The 22,500-nt window shown below is 40.4% G+C and overlaps 1 protein-coding gene across 1 annotated transcript in view; it reads left to right on the forward strand.

Moving 5' to 3' along the window:
• LOC146984650 (polypeptide N-acetylgalactosaminyltransferase 14-like) overlaps window positions 1–22,500 on the forward strand; it is a 94,885-nt gene that overhangs the window by 70,865 nt on the left and 1,520 nt on the right. The window contains exons 2-3 of the mRNA XM_085783210.1: window positions 1,609–1,707; window positions 16,098–16,165. Of these exons, the coding sequence (XP_085639336.1) occupies window positions 1,609–1,707; window positions 16,098–16,165 (167 nt within the window). The remainder of the gene's footprint in view (window positions 1–1,608; window positions 1,708–16,097; window positions 16,166–22,500) is intronic.

The raw sequence follows: 22,500 nt of genomic DNA on the forward strand, positions 1-22,500 counted from the left end.
TCACTTGAAATAAGTAGAAGAATCTGATAGTGGAGCAAGTTTTTCTTTCTTATTACAAACACAAACAACTTGCTTTCACTGGCAGATTTTTCTACTTATTTCAAGTGAAAATTAGTTTGAAACAAGTGAAAATGATCTAAAAACAAGTTCATTTTTAGGTGATGAGTGTTATTTTAAGTGGAAAGAGATTAGTTTTGACTAGAAATGAGACATTTTGACAAGAAATAAGACAAATATTCTTGGAAAGATTTTGAGTTTTTGCAGTGTAGATGCATCTAAACACGCTGATGGAAACATGGCGACTGGATCTCATTCTCTTCTCTGGGTCTGATCGACTAATATTCGTGTGTGAATGTAAATGTGATATCACCGCTGCACCTACACGTCACACGTTTCACTAGATCAACAACATGTTTACTTGCTCCTTTTGTATTAATCCATCGGATCAAATGTCATTTTGCGTTTGCAGCAGATTCCTCCGTGTGGGAAACAGTGAGAACGATTCTGCGTTTTGCACCTGTTGTCTTTCAGGCACTGTTTTGTTAGATGTATAGGAGCTATACATACATACATTAATACAAGTCAAGTCTAAAAGAAAGCTTTTTAGAGGGAAATGCAGAGACTGTTGATGAAAAACTGTCCCTGAAGGCAACGTGCATCAGCGGTTTTACATGAATTTCCCTCTTAAACAACTCTGTGTGGTAACGTTGTGTTATTATCTCATAGCGTGGTGAATGTGCAGCTCACAACTTGTCCACCAGAGCGTTGTGCAGTTGTTGGATTGTGTATTTGCAAAGGGGCGGAAAATTTCCAGAAATTTTCCATGGGAAGTTAAACTGGGAAATTTTGGAAATATTCCAAATTGGAAACTTTCCATGGGAATTATGGGAATTTATGGGAATTATTGGGAATTTATGGGAATTAACTGGAAATTTGGGGTAATTTAAACAAACTGTATCATATCCAAACATAAATGCAAACATTTATTTTGTAATAAGCAGACATCCATGCAAAATAATACAATTAAAAAAACATTTCAATTGATTTATTTGTGAGTAAAACTTTATCAACTTTTAATTCTTGTATGAACAATCAATTATTTTACTGAACAACAAAAACATAATAAAAAAAAAGGAAGCAGTGTGCTGTGTGCATGTGATTGAGGAATAGCATAGATATTCAAGTGTAGGCTACTTGCATTAAATCTGGTTGTTTTAGCCAAGATTATGCTACAATATATTTTCCCCAACTATATTTAAGTTCCCTGTTATGGGCCAACCTTCAATTTTGTAAATTTCGGATTTATTCCTGTTTATTCCCATATATTCCCATGGAAAGTTTCCAACTTTGAAAATTCCCGGAATTTTGCAACCCTAGTATTTGATGAGTTTGATGATGAGGGAAACCAAGAAATCCCATAATGAGCCTCCATTAGTAGCGTAGCTCTGAGCAGCTCACGGCTCTGCTCCACCGTTCTAAAAACAGCTTGCACCGACAATTAAAGGCAACAAACCTACTGCTATAATGACTATAGGGATTATGGCAATGGGCCAATTTGACTAAATGTTGAACTATCCCTTTATTAACAACACCCCCTCTCTTTACCAGGTGCACCACTCTGCACTACGACCCCGATCTTCCTCCCACCTCCATCATCATCACCTTCCACAACGAGGCCCGATCCACGCTGCTGCGCACCATCAGGAGGTAACACACACACACGCACACACACACACGCACACACAGACACACACACACACCGACACACACACACACACACACACACACACAGACACACACACACACACACACACACACACACACGTCTTTGTAGATGTCAGAAACTTTCAGCTGCCAAAATGTACAAAACCACACACACTTTAACTTCCCTGACCCTCAATCTCTGAACCATCGCTCTGTTGTACAGTTTGATGATATCAGCAGGTTGTCGCACACACACACACACACACACACACACACACACACACACTATAAAAACACACACTCACATATTCACACACACACACACACACACACAGAGACACAGACACACACACACACACACACACACACAGACACAGACACACACACACCTCCAGGTTTTGGCCTGAGTTCAGCTCATTATACCAGTCAGTCAGCAGGGACCGCCGCCTCTCCTGACTATCACAGAGGACATTGTGTGTCTTTGTGTGCGTTTGTGTGCATTTGTGTGTGTGTGTGTGTGTGTGTGTGTGTGTGTGTGTGTGTGTGTGTGTCTTCCCCTTCAGCCCTTCTCAAAGCTCTGCAGTTTTCAACCAATTAAAAGACAATCTGTCTCCCTGGGCCCCTCTGCTCCCTTTGGCTCTGGCTCTGGCTGTATATATCAGTGTGTGTGTGTGTGTATGTGTGTGTGTGTGTGTGTGTGAGTGTGTGTGTGTGTGTGTGTGGTGGTTTGAATGTAGTTTCACTGCCTTTTTATTTTTTATTTTCGCTGGCTGAATGTGGAGCAGTGGTCGTCACCGACACCGTGATGTTTATTTGATGTTTCCTCTGCTCCCTCGTTTTCTGGGCTCTCGATCAGACGACGACTCCATTTCCCGCCAACGATTCACAGAAAAAAATGAAATAAATAATAAAATAAAATAAAAAATCCAAGACTGAATGAACCAGTCTGACACTTTTGGTGAATCTGCTGCCAGCGTTTTATTTTTTAAGCAGACGACAGAGTCGAAACAGCAGATCAATAACTCTCAGTCAGCGTAGATCTAGAAGCTCTGCAGGACGCTCTTTTATTTTGAAAAGTCTCGGCTTTTATCTTTTATTTTGAAAAGCCTAGTTCGGTTGTGTTTTATTTTGAAAAGCTGTGTGATTGACGGCTGTCTCTTCCTGTTCAGCGGATCAACAGATCAGCTGACCTCAGAGCAGCAGCTGCTGACACATGAGTAACGAACCAGACTGTCACGGTGAAAACGCTGCACATGGAGAGAGTGGTGGTGGGTGGTTGCTATGGAAACAAAGTTCTCAAATAAGTTGTTTCGCACTGTGTGTCTACTGTGTGTGTGTGTGTGTGTGTGTGTGTGTGTGGCAGTGATCCCATTGTGGTGAATGACTCCTCAGAGGTCAGAGGTCGGCTGGTCACTGACCGTGTTTCCATCCACCCGTTGTTATTCACATTCAGCAACATCCAATTAAAAACACCTCATGGAAACAGTAAAATTAGATTAAATGTCATGAATATTGATTAAAAAAAAGTGAATACAGTCGATCTCATCAGATTTTCTCTTGATCGATACAAAGTTACTGCGACAGATTCTGATGGAAACAGTTCTCTGTCTGATAGAAGTGAGTTGTGATCATGTTTGATGTGGATTCCTCTCCGTGTTGCAGCTGTTAGAGACACGGTGGAGTAAACACAGGCAGATGCAGGTGAACAGGACAGACTGGCTTCATGTGGAGAGTCTCCATCTACCAGAAGCAGTTTGAAGAGCTGACGTTCACAAACGTCCTGCGCTGTCTGGAGGATTTAACACATCTGATCTACATCACGGTGTTTAGAGGACAGACATGTTACAACTGGGAGCTGGGAGTACTACATCGATCTAGTACGAGTTCACAGGTGGGAAGTAACGAGTTTGACTGTACGTTCCAGCGGGTAACCATAGGAACAGGTCGGAAAAACACAAGTTACGGGTTGCCTGGAAGGGAGCGTGCCTATGTTCCCTCAGCCCTATGTTCCTTCAGCTCTATGTTCCCTCAGCCCTATGTTCCCTCAGCCCTATGTTCCCTCTGGACTCTCTCTACCTATCTGGACTCTGTCTATCTGGCCTGTCTAGCCTCTACCTGGTCTTTTTACTAAACTTAACCAACTCCTTTCTTCATTGCCTAAACCCAACCAATGGTGGGACCAAAGGGCTGTGGGAATAGGGCCTAATTTTCAGTGACGACAAAAGTTAGAAATGAGGGAACATAGGGCTGAGGGAACATAGGGCTGTGGGAACATAGGGATGACCCCGCCTGGAACACACCATATAGACCGAATCTCCTTGTTGTTTACATTCTACTTCCTGGTAGAAAACCAGCTGTAATTTGAATGAGATCAATAGTAACAAACGAGAGTTTAGCTATATCTCATATTTTTCACGCCCTATCACCGTTTAGACAAATCTGAAATGATTGAAGAAACATTACTATTTCTGTGTGTGTGTTTTGTGTTGCTATGTGTTGTATTTATTCAGTTTGGGGGAATCACAGTGTCTAGAAAGCATCAGTGGCTCAGCTGACGGGACAGCTAACGGTAGCTAAGCTAACAGCAGGACGTCAGCTGTTAAAACCCTCCCGTTGTGGGACACGACATGAAACTACTCCAGTTAGCTCAGTCATGTTGGAACTCAGATATCCGCTGGAGAAAATATTTTTTCATGGAGCGTTTATTGAGTCACTGAGTTATTAAAGTTAAACAGGTAGCTAACCGTTAGCCCTGCTAATCTATGATAACCATGACTAATTACAAAAATGTGCACACGTAAATAGTAATGTTTGTCCAATCATTGGTTTTATGAACTTTACAAACTTCAGATTAGTCTAAACGGTGATATAGTGACATGAAAAATTAGATAAATATAGTGAAACTCTCGTCAGTCACTATTGTTCTCATGCTGGTTTTCTACCCGGAAGTAGGCTAGTTGTAAACAACAAGGAGATTCGTCCTATAATAATGGGTGTGTATTGCACGGAATGTTCGTGTCGGAGTGCGTGACATCATCTTTTAGAGTGGAAGAAGTTGTCTGATATCTTCTGAAACTTTTCTCTTTCCACACTCCTCCCGGACACAATTTACACTCTACACACATGATTTTTTAAAGATTTGTAGACAAACTTGTTCTGTCTCTCACAGTCTGCTCAAAATATCAGAGAGACTTACAGAATTTACAGATTCAGCCTCTGAGTGCGGCCACGTCTGTCTCATTTACTCCAATACAAAGATTTTCTGAGAGAAGCAGAACGGACCCCTGTTTTAAAATCGCACGTTTCTGCAAAATATTTACTGTAGAAACACCAGAATCACACCAAATCGTTCAGGAAGTCCTTACAGCGATGACGGTCTGTGTTTTGTTCTGATAGGAGTTACCGTTTTGTCAGAATAAGCCCAAATGCGAGACCAGTGCAGAGGCTGAAAATAGCTCTTTTTCTCCACGTTTCTGTCTGTCTCAGCCTGGGGGGGCCCCTATCGCCATTGGCAACCACCTCAAGTCGCCGTGGTAACCTCTGATCCTCAGGCCAGAGCTCTTTAACTTCATAAACAATCCACCAGGCGCTCGTTAACATGTTTATAAACACACACACAGGTAACCTAATGTGGTTACAGCTCCTCAGTATCAGAGCTCAGTGAAAGATGATCATGTGTCTGATCAGCTCTGTCTTGACCTTAGGATCGTGGGTTTGATTCCCATGTTGACAGAGATGCCAGATGATGTCTGGCACCAAAGTATTTAGTAAACTACTTCTCCAAAGTCAGTGACACACACAATTACTCCACCAGGGGGCGCTCCACTGACTACAGGCTCTGCCGATTTAAGAGCTGTATGGGAAAGTTTTCTTTTCTTTACTCAGCAGCTGTCTTGTGGAATGGCCTTCTTTTAAACCTTAAAGCTGTTAGCTCCTCCTACTTTTTTTTAAAGTCCTCAATAAAAAAAATGGTTAGCCAACCGATAAATTAAATCAAAAGAGCCGTGAAGCACTAGATTATTGTATTGTTTGTTTGTGTGTCTGTTTTGTTGCTTCTGTTTGGGACCTAATCTCTTGTTTTATCTATTTCATCTTGTTCTTTTTCTTTAATGTTGTAGTCTATGTGCCTTAGTGTCTTTCTCCCATGTTTTTAGTCCATGTGTTGTGTGTTTGTCTTCCTTGTTTTTAAATCCATGTGTACCGTCTACCATCAAATAGGACCACAATGGAAATAAGCCTTTGGGCTTTATTGTGTTTTTAATCCTTTTGAACACTTGTCTAATGTTGTTCAATAAAGTTTTCAATCAATCAATATGCCTGGCAGTAGCCTAGAGTGTGTCCACATGGCCTCAGACTGTGGTGCTGCAGGTTCAGTATTCAGCTGCAGCACCGGAGCCTCCTGGACACTGCTGTCACTAAAACACACACACACATAGACACACACACGCTGAGAGCAGCAGCTGTTGCCAGATGTGAGTGTGTGAGGGAGAGTGATAATGTGAAGTAGTGAGCTGAGAGAAAAGCCTCCATCATCGCTTCTTCATGGGTGAGTTCTTCTGGAAAATGTCGACGTGCTGTATTCTCCGATCTCCTCCGCATCGGAGCGGGAAAGTTTACACAAGATTCAAACTTCTTCTTCAGAGTCGCTCTCAGACATATTTAGTGAAAGACGGCACAAAAAAAAGAAAGAAAAAAAAAAAAAAAGAAAATCTCATTTCAAGCGTCAGTTTTCAAGCAGAAAAAACAGATAATATCATGATAAGTTTTCCTTTCACTATCTGCAATCATCACGCTCTGCTCCAGAGACTCTGAAAACACTGAGCGCATATTGAACGCCCACAGTCGCTCTACAAAGGAGTCTCATTCTGCCGCCGTGGGCCGTGGGCTCGGCGCGGCGCGGCCCGACTCTGACACGTCTGATTTCTGAGACAATGACGGGCGGCGAAGGCTCTGAAAGCTTTTCATCTGCTGATCAAAGAGCTGCTCTCTGATGGAGAACCAGGCCTGTCGATATCTAATCAGCCTCCGATCTCAGCATCGATCTCATCTCCTCTGTCTGACGGCGCCGGGCGAGAGACCAGCACACAAAGACACAGAGAGAGAGAGTGTGTTCATGTAAAAAAAAAAAAAAAAGCGTCATCCATTTTTAAAGCCCCAGTGTGTAACTTATTTGGCTTTTTATTATCAAAAATCAAATCTGTCTTTCATAAATACGTATTTCACTGAAGTGGAATCACAGCCGCATACAAATGAAAGCTTTTTTTCTTAACATTACGAAAATTAATTAGTGCAGGAGTTCGCAAACGTTAGTTGGCATTACCATGGAGATCTGTGTCAGATTTAGTGAGCGTGTGTTGTTGAGACAGAAACCGTGTTTCCATCCAGACGTTTTTTATTCGCATTAAGCAATAGCGAATTAAAAATGCCTTTTAAAATTCGATTTTTTTTTTAGCGAATGCAAAGTCTTTTAGCCAAGCAGTTGCCTCCTGATTTGCTGTGTGGAGGGTGACCAATCCTGACCAAGAGGGCAGGCTTCGATGATGTGTTCCATGGTCTGCTCCTCTCCACAAGAGCACAGTGGGCTAGGGCTGCTGCCCCATCTGTGAAGGCTGGCCAAGCACGGGCCATGTCCAGTCCTGAACCTGTTGAGGGTTGACCACTGTCGATTAAAAAAATTCGATTAAATGTTGTGAATATCGATACAAAGTTAATACAGTCGATCTCATCAGATTTTCTCTTGATCAATACAAAGTTTATGCAACCGATTCTGATGGAAACAGTTGTTTGTCTGATAAAAGTGAGTTGTGATCATGTTTTATGTGTATTCCTCTACGTGTTGCAGCTGTTAGAGACACGGTGGAGTAAACACAGACAGATGCAGGTGAACAGGACAGACTGGCTTCATGCAAAGTGTAACGATCTCCTCAGAACAGTTTGAAGTTTCTGTGTTTTTATTGGAATTAAAAGTCTTGTAATTAATTTTTATCGATCTTCAGATAATTTGATCGACAAGTGGATGGAAACATGGTTAGAGACAGGTCTGGAACAAAGTTCATTTTTCTCCTGATTTTTCTGAAATTTGTCCATTTTCGTGTCTAAATGTGTCTTGTGCTAAAATGAGTCCAATATTTACTTCAGTGACTCTGGAGCGAAAGAAATCAACTATAATCTGAGCTCACGTTCACTTCAACCATTGGAGTCAATAGACTCAAGACCTGCTGCTGCTGGTCTCCTAAAGGGGGCGGAGCCACTGTCTGCTGGTCTCCTAAAGGGGGCGGAGTCACGGTCTGCTGGTCTCCTAAAGGGGGCGGAGCCACTGTCTGCTGGTCTCCTAAAGGGGGCGGAGTCACGGTCTGCTGGTCTCCTAAAGGGGGCGGAGTCACAGTCTGCTGGTCTCCTAAAGGGGGCGGAGTCACGGTCCCCCGGTCTCCTAAAGGGGGCGGAGTCACGGTCCCCCGGTCTCCTAAAGGGGGCGGAGTCACGGTCTGAGTCACTCTAGTGGTCAGGAGAGGAACTGCAGCCTCATGTGACAGAAAGAGGATCAGGAACATGTTGAAAAGTGTTGTTGTTCAAATCTAAAAGTGATGAACAACGATATTCAATTCTAAACAGTAATATTTGGGGTAGCAACAAGATCTTTTTGGAATAAGGCACACACTTTTTTATTATTATTCTTTTGGGTCAGTGAGAAACATATTTTTCCTTCTGGAGAGTCAGTTTTATTTATTTATTTATTTTATTTATTGGTTTATTTGGGTGGGACAATGCACATTAATGGACATATAAAAACATGTAAATGTGCCGGATTGTAGCAGCTAGTGCTAGTTTCCATCCGGAGTCCCAAAACATAAAAACAGTACAGTTGAATATGGGACAGATAGATGTCCAGATGAGGATGTACAACTGTTTTTAGAAAGCATTAAAGTGCCTGATGGAATAGCATTAGTGACAACTGAAGATTCTTCAGGAGTCACTTGGAAGTTATGTCGTGACAAAATGTCTCTGTAAGACAGCAATACTCCTTCCTCATTTAGCAGCTGACTCACCAGCCAAATCCGGCTCTGAAACCATGTTTCAGAAAAAAGGGACTTACAATTAGAATTAGAAATACTTTATTTAATCCCCGAGGGGAAATTTAAAATGTCCCAGAGCAGCAGCAAGACAATACAGACAACAACACAGATCACAAACACTGAGTAAAAATACATGAAGACATAAAACACATAGTGTATTAAAACACAGAATAAAAAAGAAATAATTTATAGACTTATTTCTAACTATGATCTCTATTGTTCCAAATAATATATTGGTGGGGTGAAAAGTTGTGCTTATAGATGAGAGTCCAGCCAAGGAGGACCTGTTTATGAAATACAGATAGTTTAACTGGGAGTTTTTCTACGTTATAGTGACAAGACAGTATAAAATGAAGGCCTCCAAAACGAGAGAAAATATGGTGGGGAATAAAATTACAGATGGAAGTGGGATTTTTTATTAAAAAAAAAATTGCCAAATTGATTTTAAATGTATTGTTAAGAGTTTTAAAATCCAGGAAGTTAAGCCCTCAGCAGCGTCTGGTTAATGTGTGAACACAGTGAGCTGGTCTGTCCGGTCTCATCCAGTCTGGACTCTGGACTCTGGTCAGTTCATCATCTAATTAGCATCTCGCTCCGTCGGCCGGAGACAAGCTGCTCCTAGATCAGCACCAGCTCAGCACTTTCAGAGTCAGTGGTCAGTAAAGAGTCCGGATCACTTCCCTCCCTCCTGAAGGATTAATGGGAGCAGGTCGTTAGGCCGATTTACGCTCCGGCTCGTTGTTAAAGAGTCAGAGTCAGAGTCCACTCTGCTGCAGGGGGACGGCTCACCTGAGATGGAACCAGCTCAGACTGCAAAAACTCAAAGTCTTTCCAAGAATATTTGTCTTATTTCTTGTCAAAATGTCTCATTTCTAGTCAAAACTAAACTCTTTCCACTTAAAATAAGACTCATCACCTAAAAATTTACTTGTTTTTAGATCATTTTCACTTGTTTCAAACTAATTTTCACTTGAAATAAGTAGAAAAATCTGCCAGTGAAAGCAAGTTTTTTGTGCTTGTAATAAGAAAGAAAAACTTGCTCCACTCAGATTTTTTTAAAAGTGAAAATCTGCTTTAAAGAAGTAAAAAGTGTCTAAAAACAAGCTGCTTTTTAATGTGATGAGTCTTATTTTAAGTAGAATGAGATTTGTTTTGACTAGAAATAAGACAAATATTCTTGGTAAGAGTTTGAGTTTTTGCAGTGCAGTCCTGTTCTTTTACCTGTGGAGACGAGTTCAACATCAACACTATTAGTAATGTGAACAGTTCATCAAGTGGAAGATGAAATGATAAAGTTAAAGGGATAGTTCACCCTAGAATGATATTTCGCTCATTATCTACTCACCCTCATGTGGACTAAGGGCTGGGAGAAGTTTCAGATTCCACCGTGGCTTCTCTGAGTTACAGGGGGTCTTGGCGTAGCAGTGCATGTCCATATAACGGTTGCAAAGGGACACCAGAGCTCTTCGTAAAAAAACACACACAAAAAAACATCCAAATACCTCCATGCTGCTCGTATGTAATGTCCATCTTGTGCTGAAGCCCCAAATTGCGTAATTGTCCCGAAAAAAATTAAGTAAGTCTATATTTTAAGCTTGTTTGTAGCGGAAGCTTCTCGAAGCTCCTCTTCCTGGTCCGTCCAAATCTCGCGTGATTCGCAGTAACCGCACTGACGCCGGCGCAAATCACGCGAGATTTGGACGGACCAGGAAGAGGAGCTTCGAGAAGCTTCCGCTACAAACAAGCTTAAAATATAGACTTATTTAATTTTTTTCGGGACAATTACGCAATTTGGGGCTTCAGCACAAGAGGGACATTACATACGAGCAGCATGGAGGTATTTGGATGTTTTTTTGTGTGTGTTTTTTTACGAAGAGCTCTGGTGTCCCTTTACAACCGTTATATGGACATGCACTGCTACGCTGAGACCCCCTGTAACTCAGAGAAGCCACGGAGGACTCTGAAACTTCTCCCAGCCCTTAGTCAACATGAGGGGGAGGAGATAATGAGTGAAATATCATTCTAGGGTGAACTATCCCTTTAAACAAGAAACACTCTTTTTCAGTGTATTATCTTAGTTTTCTACAGTTTCAGAGTGAAAGCTCTTGAGCTCTCAGATAACATTGACCAAGGTATCATCAGACAAGATATTTACTATTTATTCACACACTGGGATAGTTTCCAGAAAACATTCAAAGCAATAAGGAGCGCTACGTGGACTCATTTCTCTAATCTAGAGGCGCTCTTTGGAGAGGGATCCGAGGGATGTGGAAAACTGAAGAAAAACTCCAAGGCACTCTCTTGAGTTACGTAATGAAAAATGCATTTAATTAGTATGGCATTGTCACAATGACATGTTTCAGCATCAAGCCTTCATTCAGCTTGATGCTGAAACGCGTCGTAGTCATTTTAAACATGTCATTGTGACAATGTCATACTAATTAAAGGCATTTCTCATTAACTCAAGAGAGTGCCTTGGAGTTTTTACACTGTAGCTATAGCTAGTTTAAAATGTAAAGTGAATGTTTGTGTCGTCTGTAACTTTCTGTCTTTTGGAGTTCATTTCATCTTCCACTTGATGAACTGTAGATAGATAGAAAGAAAGAAAAAAGATGGAAAGAAAGAAAGAAAGAAAGAAAGACAGACAGACAGGAAGGAACAATGAAAGAAAGAAAGACAGACAGACAAAAAGAAAAAGACAGACAGATAGATCTCACTGGGAGAGAAACAATGGAGGGAGAGGCCGAACGATCGATAGATAGATAGATAGATAGATAGATAGATAGATAGATAGATAGATAGATAGATAGATAGATAGATAGATAGATAGATAGATAGATAGATAGATAGATAGATAGATAGAAGGAAAGAAGGAAAAAAGATAGATAGAAAGAAAGAAAAAGACAGACAGACAGAAAGAAAGAAAGAAAGAAAGAAAGAAAGAAAGAAAGAAAAAAGACAGAAAGAAAGAAAGAAAGAAAGAAAGAAAGAAAGAAAGAAAGACAGACAGACAGGAAGGAACAATGAAAGAAAGAAAGACAGACAGACAGACAAAAAGAAAAAGACAGACAGATAGATAGATAGATAGATAGACAGATAGATAGATAGATAGATAGATAGATAGATAGATAGATAGATAGATAGATAGATAGAAGGAAAGAAGGAAAGAAGGAAAAAAGATAGATAGAAAGAAAGAAAAAGACAGACAGAAAGAAAGGAAATTAGAAAGAAAGAAAGAAAGAAAAAGACAGACAGAAAGAAAGAAAGAAAGAAAGAAAGAAAGAAAGAAAGAAAGAAAGAAAGAAAGAAAGAAAGAAAAAAGACAGAAAGAAAGAAAGAAAGAAAGAAAGAAAGAAAGAAAGACAGACAGGAAGGAACAATGAAAGAAAGAAAGACAGACAGACAAAAAGAAAAAGACAGACAGACAGACAGACAGACAGACAGACAGACAGATAGATAGATAGATAGATAGATAGATAGATAGATAGATAGATAGATAGATAGATAGATAGATAGATAGATAGATAGATAGATTTTTAAAACCAAACTTTTATTACTGTAACAGAGTGAGAGAAAGAAAGGAAGACAAGAAAGAAAGAAAGAAAGAAAGAAAGAAAGAAAGAAAGAAAGAAAGAAAGAAAGAAAGAAAGAAAGAAAGAAAGAAAGAAAGAGGTAAAAATGTAGGCTACTCTGCCTGTGGACGAGATAGATAGATAGATAGATAGATAGATAGATAGATAGATAGATAGATAGATAGATAGATAGATAGATAGATAGATAGATAGATAGATAGAATGATAGATAGATAGAACGATAGATAGATAGAACGATAGATAGATAGAACGATAGATAGATAGAACGATAGAACGATAGAACGATAGATAGATAGAACGATAGATAGATAGATAGAACGATAGATAGATAGATAGATAGATAGATAGATAGATAGATAGATAGATAGATAGATAGATAGATAGATAGATAGATAGATAGATAGATAGAGTTGAATATTAACAGTGCAGTGTGTCAAAACATGTATAACAATATATAGATCACAAGCGTTGTTTTGATGGGCTTGCGTGGTTTTTTTTTTTTTTTCTCTGTTTCATGAATATGGCTGCTATGTAGTACTGTTGATAATTATTGATAACTATTTATTTATTTTCGTTTGTTTGTTGTTTTTGTTTTTCCCTGTAATCACCCTAACCTAATGTTACCCCCGGGACCCGGGACAAGGGTGGGGTCAAGGGGAATGGATAAATGGAATTGTAATGAAATAAAACAAAATAAAAAATTGATCACAAAAAAAAAACAATATATAGATCACATAAATGAGTTAGATAAATATACAGATGCATTACAACAGTAGTATAGGAAGAGTGAGTGACCTCTCTTTACACGCACATGCACTATATGAACATTATATGTATTTTATAATGTTGAATAAATCTGTTCCTTTGTTCTTGTGTGATATAGAAACAGAGAGAAAACTATTTCTCTTTCTGCTCCTTCGCCTTATTTCTCTCTTTCTCTCTCTTTGCCCCTCCCCCATATCCCTCTCTCTCTCCATCCATCCCTCTCATCCATCAGTCTGTTCATCCATCTCTCCTGATGGCCGCTCCACAGAGAGAGAGGTTATTCATCTCCCTTACCACCCTGACACCTCCTCTCTCTCTCTCTCTCTCTCCTCCTCTCCTCCTTTATTTTCCCTCTCTCTTTCATCTCTCCTCCCTCCCTGCATCCATCACTCCTCCGGACGGGGTCCAGTGGCCTCACACATTCCTCCTCTTCCTCCTTTTCTTCCTCCCTTTCTTCCATTATCAGACTCTCCTCCTCCTCCTTCACCTCCACTCCTCCGTGACTCCATCCATCTTTCCTCCCTCTCTGGTTGTGTCTCAATCAGCAAGTCTCAGTCCATCCATCCTCCTCCTTTCTTTCCTCGTCTTCACACTTTTCTTTGTCTTCCTCTTTTTTTAACTTCCCCGTTCTTTCTTTCTTTCTTTCTTTCTTTCTTTCTTTCTTTCTTTCTTTCTTTCTTTCTTTCTTTCTTTCTTTCTTTCTTTCTTTCTTTCTTTCTTCTTTCTATCTATCTTTTTCTTTCTTTCTGTCTTCTTTATTTCTATCTATCTTTCTTTTTGTGTCTTTTTCTCTTTCTTTCTCTTTTTCATTCTCTCTCTCTTTTTCTCTCTTTCTGTCTTTTTTCTTTCTTTCTTCATCCCTTCATTTCCTCCCCTCCATCCTCCTTCCTTTTCCTCTTTTGTCTCTCCTTCTTTTGTTCCTCTTTCTTTCTTTCTTTCTTTTTTCTCCCTTCGTTTCCTTCACCCCCTTCTTTCTTCTTCTCCTCCTTCTCTTCATCCTTTCTTTCCATGTTGTCATTCTCTCTTCATCCCTTCATTTCCTCCCCTCCATCCTCCTTCCTTTTCCTCTTTTGTCTCTCCTTTCTTTCTTTCTTTCTTTTTCTTTCTTTCTGTCTTCTTTCTTTCTTTCTTCCCTACCTTCGTTTCCTTCACCCCTTCTTTCTTCTCTTCATCCTTCTCTTCATCCTTTCTTTCCACGTTGTCTTTCTCTCTTCATCCCTTCATTTCCTCCCTCCCTCCCTCCTTCACCTCCACTCCTCCTGAACTCCATCCATCTTTCCTCCCTCTCTGGTTGTGTCTCAATCAGCAAGTCTCTTTCGTCTGTCTTTTTCTCTTTCTTTCTCATTTTCTTTCTTTCTCTCTCTTTCTTTCTATCTTTTTCTTTCTTTCTGTCTTGTTTCTTTCTTCCCTCCCTTCGTTTCCTTCACCCCTTCTTTCTTCTCCTCCTTCTCTTCATCCTTTCTGTCCACGTTGTCTTTCTCTCTTCATCCCTTCATTCCCTCCCCTCCATCCACCTTCCTTTTACTCTTTCTTTCTTTCGTTCTTTCTTTTTGTCTGTCTTTTCTTTCTCTTTTTCTTTCTCTCTCTCTCTCTCTTTCTATCTTTTTCTTTCTGTCTGTCTTTTTTCTTTCTGTCTTTCTTCCATCCATTTGTTTCCTTCACCCCCTTCTTTCTTCTTCTCCTACTCTTCATCCTTTCTGTCCACGTTGTCTTTCTCTCTTCATCCCTTCATTTCCTCCCCTCCATCCTCCTTCCTTTTCCTATTTTGTCTTTCTTTCTTTCTTTCTTTCTTTCTTTCTTTCTTTCTTTCTTTCTTTCTTTCTTTCTTTCTTTCTTTCTTTCTTTCTTTCTCTTTTTCTTTCTTTCTCTCTCTTTCTTTCTATCTTTTTCTTTCTTTCTGTCTTGTTTCTTTCTTCCCTCCCTTTGTTTCCTTCACCCCCTTCTTTCCTCTTCTCCTCCTTCTCTTAATCCTTTCTGTCCACGTTGTCTTTCTCTCTTCATCCCTTCATTTCCTCCCCTCCATCCTCCTTCCTTTTCCTATTTTGTCTTTCTTTCTTTCTTTCTTTCTTTCTTTCTTTCTTTCTTTCTTTCTTTCTTTCTTTCTTTCTGTCTGTCTTTTTCTTTCTTTCTTTCTCTTTTTCTTTCTTTCTTTCTTTCTTTCTTCCCTTTCCTATTTTTTTCTCTCTCTCTCCCTTTCTTTCTTTCTTTCTTTCTTTCTTTCTTTCCTACCTTTGTTTCCTTCACCCCCTTCTTTCTTCTTCTCCTCCTTCTCTTCATCCTTTCTGTCCACATTGTCGTTCGCTCTTCATCCCTTCATTTCCTCCCCTCCATCATCCTTCCTTTTCCTCTTTTGTTTCTCCTTCTTTCTTTCTTTCTTTCTTTCTTTCTTTCTTTCTTTCTTTCTTTCTTTCTTTCTTTCTTTCTTTCTTTCTGTCTGTCTTTTTCTTTCTTTCTTTCTTTTTATTTCTTTCTGTCTTCTTTCTTTCTTTCCTTCACCCCCTTCTTTCTTCTCCTCATCCTTCTCTTCATCCTTTCTGTCCATGTTGTCTTTCTCTCTTCATCCCTTCATTTCCTCCCCTCTATCCTCCTTCTGATTCCTTTTCCTCTTTTGTCTCTCTTTCTTTTGTTCTCCTCCTCCCTCCCTCTTTCCCTCCCTCCCTCCCTCCCTCCTTCCCTCCCTCTCTCATTGTGAATCTTATGAATTTTTGATGTTTCAATCTTCCTCTTTAATGAAACTGTTTTTTTTGAGTCGACACGTTGAACATTTTCATAACAGGAGTTTGGTTTGACATTTCCAATATGTCGTTTCATAGGCTCATAATGGATTCATGTGTGTGTGTCTGTCTGTGTGTGTGTGTGTGTGTGTGTGTGTGTGTGTGTGTGTGTGTGTGCGTGTGCGTGTGCGTGTGCGTGTGCGTGTGCGTGTGCGTGTGCGTGTGCGTGTGCGTGTGTGTCTCTCCAGTGTTTTAAACAGAACTCCAGTTCATCTGATTCATGAGATCATCCTGGTGGACGACTTCAGCAACAACGGTGAGACGCACAACACACACAAACACACACACACACAACACTACAACATGACAAACAACACAAACACAGACACACACATTCCTGCGGTCTTCCAGGTCGGAGCAGGAATGTGCATTGGTGCATTGTGGGTAGGAGGCGTCTCACCTGCAGCTGCGTCCAGACTGACCACACACACACACACACACACACACACACACACCCATTGGTTTGGGGGAGTCTGTTTTGTGCCGCTACTACGGGGGTTTGAACCGCGCCGTGTTGGATTCTACTTGGAACCCGCCCACTGGCCTCGTAGCAGCGGTCTCCAGACCTGTCACTCAACGTTTCCGCGCCCTAATTGACCAGAGTTTTAACCTAATAACGGTCGAACGGTAGAGTTAAACCCCTCAGAGTTTTAACCTAATAACAGTCAAACGGTAGAGTTAAACCCCTCAGAGTTTTAACCTAATAACAGTAAAACGGTAGAGTTAAACCCCCTCAGAGTTTTAACCTAATAACGGTCAAACGGTAGACTTAAACCCCCTCAGAGTTTTAACCTAATAACGGTCAAACGGTAGAGTTAAACCCCTGAGAGTTTTAACCTAATAACGGTCAAACGGTAGAGTTAAACCCCTGAGAGTTTTAACCTAATAACGGTCAAACGGTAGAGTTAAACCACCTCAGAGTTTTAACCTAATAACGGTCAAACGGTAGAGTTAAACCCCTCAGAGTTTTAACCTAATAACGGTCAAACGGTAGAGTTAAACCCCTCAGAGTTTGAACCTAATAACGGTCAAACGGTAGAGTTAAACCCCTCAGAGTTTGAACCTAATAACGGTCAAACGGTAGAGTTAAACCCCTCAGAGTTTGAACCTAATAACGGTCAAACGGTAGAGTTAAACCCCTCAGAGTTTGAACCTAATAACGGTCAAACGGTAGAGTTAAACCCCTCAGAGTTTGAACCTAATAACGGTCAAACGGTAGAGTTAAACCCCTCAGAGTTTGAACCTAATAACGGTCAAACGGTAGAGTTAAACCCCTCAGAGTTTGAACCTAATAACGGTCAAACGGTAGAGTTAAACCCCTCAGAGTTTGAACCTAATAACGGTCAAACGGTAGAGTTAAACCCCTCAGAGTTTTAACCTAATAACGGTCAAACGGTAGAGTTAAACCCCTCAGAGTTTTAACCTAATAACGGTCAAACGGTAGAGTTAAACCCCTCAGAGTTTTAACCTAATAACGGTCAAACGGTAGAGTTAAACCCCTCAGAGTTTTAACCTAATAACGGTCAAACGGTAGAGTTAAACCCCTCAGAGTTTTAACCTAATAACAGTAAAACGGTAGAGTTAAACCCCTCAGAGTTTTAACCTAATAACGGTCAAACGGTAGAGTTAAACCCCTCAGAGTTTTAACCTAATAACGGTCAAACGGTAGAGTTAAACCCCTCAGAGTTTTAACCTAATAACAGTAAAACGGTAGAGTTAAACCCCCTCAGAGTTTTAACCTAATAACGGTCAAACGGTAGAGTTAAACCCCCTCAGAGTTTTAACCTAATAACAGTCAAACGGTAGAGTTAAACCCCTCAGAGTTTTAACCTAATAACAGTAAAACGGTAGTTAAACCCCTCAGAGTTTTAACCTAATAACAGTCGAACGGTAGAGTTAAACCCCTCAGAGTTTTAACCTAATAACAGTCAAACGGTAGAGTTAAACCCCCTCAGAGTTTTAACCTAATAACAGTAAAACGGTAGAGTTAAACCCCCTCAGAGTTTTAACCTAATAACAGTAAAACGGTAGTTAAACCCCTCAGAGTTTTAACCTAATAACAGTCGAACGGTAGAGTTAAACCCCTCAGAGTTTTAACCTAATAACGGTCAAACGGTAGAGTTAAACCCCTCAGAGTTTTAACCTAATAACAGTAAAACGGTAGAGTTAAACCCCTCAGAGTTTTAACCTAATAACGGTCAAACGGTAGAGTTAAACCCCTCAGAGTTTTAACCTAATAACGGTCAAACGGTAGAGTTAAACCCCTCAGAGTTTTAACCTAATAACAGTCAAACGGTAGAGTTAAACCCCTCAGAGTTTTAACCTAATAACGGTCAAACGGTAGAGTTAAACCCCCTCAGAGTTTTAACCTAATAACGGTCAAACGGTAGAGTTAAACCCCTCAGAGTTTTAACCTAATAACAGTAAAACGGTAGAGTTAAACCCCCTCAGAGTTTTAACCTAATAACAGTCGAACGGTAGAGTTAAACCCCTCAGAGTTTTAACCTAATAACGGTCAAACGGTAGAGTTAAACCCCTCAGAGTTTTAACCTAATAACGGTCGAACGGTAGAGTTAAACCCCTCAGAGTTTTAACCTAATAACAGTCGAACGGTAGAGTTAAACCCCCTCAGAGTTTTAACCTAATAACAGTAAAACGGTAGTTAAACCCCTCAGAGTTTTAACCTAATAACAGTCGAACGGTAGAGTTAAACCCCTCAGAGTTTTAACCTAATAACAGTCAAACGGTAGAGTTAAACCCCCTCAGAGTTTTAACCTAATAACAGTCAAACGGTAGAGTTAAACCCCTCAGAGTTTTAACCTAATAACGGTCAAACGGTAGAGTTAAACCCCTCAGAGTTTTAACCTAATAACGGTCAAACGGTAGAGTTAAACCCCTCAGAGTTTTAACCTAATAACGGTCAAACGGTAGAGTTAAACCCCTCAGAGTTTTAACCTAATAACAGTCAAACGGTAGAGTTAAACCCCTCAGAGTTTTAACCTAATAACAGTAAAACGGTAGAGTTAAACCCCTCAGAGTTTTAACCTAATAACAGTCGAACGGTAGAGTTAAACCCCCTCAGAGTTTTAACCTAATAACAGTAAAACGGTAGAGTTAAACCCCTCAGAGTTTTAACCTAATAACGGTCAAACGGTAGAGTTAAACCCCTCAGAGTTTTAACCTAATAACGGTCAAACGGTAGAGTTAAACCCCTCAGAGTTTTAACCTAATAACGGTCAAACGGTAGAGTTAAACCCCTCAGAGTTTTAACCTAATAACGGTCAAACGGTAGAGTTAAACCCCCTCAGAGTTTTAACCTAATAACGGTCAAACGGTAGAGTTAAACCCCTCAGAGTTTTAACCTAATAACAGTAAAACGGTAGAGTTAAACCCCCTCAGAGTTTTAACCTAATAACGGTCGAACGGTAGAGTTAAACCCCTCAGAGTTTTAACCTAATAACGGTCAAACGGTAGAGTTAAACCCCTCAGAGTTTTAACCTAATAACAGTCGAACGGTAGAGTTAAACCCCTCAGAGTTTTAACCTAATAACAGTCGAACGGTAGAGTTAAACCCCTCAGAGTTTTAACCTAATAACAGTAAAACGGTAGTTAAACCCCTCAGAGTTTTAACCTAATAACAGTCGAACGGTAGAGTTAAACCCCTCAGATTTTTAACCTAATAACAGTCAAACGGTAGAGTTAAACCCCCTCAGAGTTTTAACCTAATAACAGTAAAACGGTAGAGTTAAACCCCTCAGAGTTTTAACCTAATAACGGTCAAACGGTAGAGTTAAACCCCTCAGAGTTTTAACCTAATAACGGTCAAACGGTAGAGTTAAACCCCTCAGAGTTTTAACCTAATAACAGTAAAACGGTAGAGTTAAACCCCTCAGAGTTTTAACCTAATAACGGTCAAACGGTAGAGTTAAACCCCTCAGAGTTTTAACCTAATAACGGTCAAACGGTAGAGTTAAACCCCTCAGAGTTTTAACCTAATAACAGTCAAACGGTAGAGTTAAACCCCTCAGAGTTTTAACCTAATAACGGTCAAACGGTAGAGTTAAACCCCTCAGAGTGTGTGTGGGGGTAGAAACTATTGATTGAGACCAGAAAACGTTGTGACACCAGGCTTTTAACATGTTTACTGAGGATGTAAAGTGGGTGATTTTAACATGGGGGTCTATGGAGAATGCTGCTTTCTGACACCAGCCCCCAGAGGAAGAAGAGGGGATTGCAGTTTGTTGAACGAGGAAGTGACTTCACTTCTCAGACCCACAACTGCCCCCTTGATGTGAACGCACCGTGTGTAGTTCAGGTGCATGGTCTCCACGGAGACAGGCAGCGTGATGATGTCACACTGATGTAACACACGTTCATGTCAATCATTTAGAACACACACACACACACACACTTGTTCTGCACTTCCTGTGTCGCTGCGCAGCTGCAGGTCAACAAAACAAACACACACACTAAAAGCTGCTGGACAAATAACACAACAACATAGAAACACTACAACAACAACATGACAAAACAACACAACAATATGAAAAACAACACAACAACACTTCAACACAACATGACAACACAACACTACAACACTACAAAACAACGCTACAAAATGACAATGCAATACGACAAAACAACACAACACTAAAACACAACACACTAAAACACAACACAACAACACACCGGCCTCCTCAGCACACAGACACACACACAGGAGATGGAAGTTAAACAGAGGCAGGCAAATAGAGGAGAGGTAACACACACACACACACACACACACACACACACAGATAGACACACACACAGAGACACACACAGAGACACACACACACACACACACACACACACACACACACACAGATAGACACACACACAGAGACACACACAGAGACACACACACACACACACAGATAGACACACACAGAGACACACACACACACACACACACACACACACACACACACACACACACACACACACACACAGGGAGCAGTGTGTGTGTGTTTGCGCGGCAGCAGCAGGATAAACAGTGTGTGAACACTTCAAACATGTCGGCTGAACGTCTGATCCTCTCCTCCCACACAGCAGCGTGTCATTTAATAACACTCAGCCTCTAATCCCCCCGCTCCCTCGCTGCTATTATGGGATGTTGTTGTTGGACCGGGCCTGTTTCTACCTGACGACTGAACCTGAACCTGAAGAGAAGAGAGGAGGTTTATATTAAAGCTGCACAGGGGATGAAACCAGCTGCTAGGACTTCCTGTCCCTTTGTGATGTCACAACTAAGCCCCGCCCCCTCACCACCACATGGACCCACCGTCCAATCAACAACAACTCTGAGGAGATTTCTTTCTTTCTTTCTTTCTTTCTTTCTTTCTTTCTTTCTTTCTTTCTTTCTTTCTTTCTTTCTGTCTTCTTTCTTTCTTTCTTTCTTTCTTTCTTTCTTTCTTTCTTTCTTTCTTTCTTTCTTTCTTTCTTTCTTTCTTTCTAACTATCTCTTTTCTTTCTGTCTTTTTCTGTCTGTCTTTCTATCTTTTTTCTTTCTTTGTTCCTTCCTTTCTTTCTGTCTGTCTGTCTTTTTTCTTTCTTTCTTTCTTTCTAACCATCTTTTTTCTTTCTGTCTGTCTTTCTTTCTTTCTATCTTTTTTCTTTCTGTCTGTCTGTCTTTCTTTCTTTGTTCCTTCCTTCCTTTCTGTCTGTCTGTCTTTTTTCTTTCTTTCTTTCTAACTATCTTTTTTCTTTCTGTCTTTTTCTGTATGTCTGTCTTTCTTTCTTTCTGTCTTTGTTCCTTCCTTTCTTTCTTTCTGTCTTTTTCTGTCTGTCTTTCTTTCTATCTTTTTTCTTTCTGTCTGTCTTTCTTTCTGTGTTCCTTCCCTCCTTTCTGTCTGTCTGTCTTTTTTCTTTCTTTCTTTCTTTCTTTCTTTCTTTCTTTGTTCCTTCCTTCCTTCCTTCCTTCCTTCCTTTCTGTCTGTCTGTCTTTTTTCTTTCTTTCTTTCTATCTATCTTTCTCCTCTCTTCTGATTGGCTGACACCGACCTGTTGTTACTATAGAGCTCCAGAGAGAAGCTGAGAGAGAGAGGAGATGGAAAACTACACTGAGCCCTTCAAAATAAAAGAAGAGAGCTTTAAACAATTAAATTAAAATGTAATGTGATTAGCGAGTGTTTTATTCTGAAATCTGCTCTATTTTTTTCAGCCAATCTGGAGCGAGGAGGCTCAGAAGTATATAGATGTGTCATATATGAAGCTGTAACCTCAGTTAACACTTGGATCACAGAGATTCTCAGTCACTGTGATGAAATATTAATAACAGAAGAACAATGTGAACTGGACCAGAACCTCCATCAGAGCTCGTTGACCCAGAGCCGCCGCCGGCGCCCCGACCCCGGATCAAACGCTCTGATCCATCACAACGACTCGTTCTGTTTTCTTTTTCTTTTCTCTAAAACTTTCTGTGTCAGAGTATAGAGCCTCGTCTCTTCTGATTGGCTGACGGTTTACTGACTGATCTAATAAAGAAACAGAGCAGATTTCAGAATAAAACATTCAGAGAAACCAAATCCTGCAAAGTGTGTGTTGGTTGGA

This window comes from Trachurus japonicus, chromosome 7, assembly GCF_045865225.1.
Source record: "Trachurus japonicus isolate A0001 chromosome 7, Traja_1.0".
Classification (NCBI taxonomy): domain Eukaryota; kingdom Metazoa; phylum Chordata; class Actinopteri; order Carangiformes; family Carangidae; genus Trachurus; species Trachurus japonicus.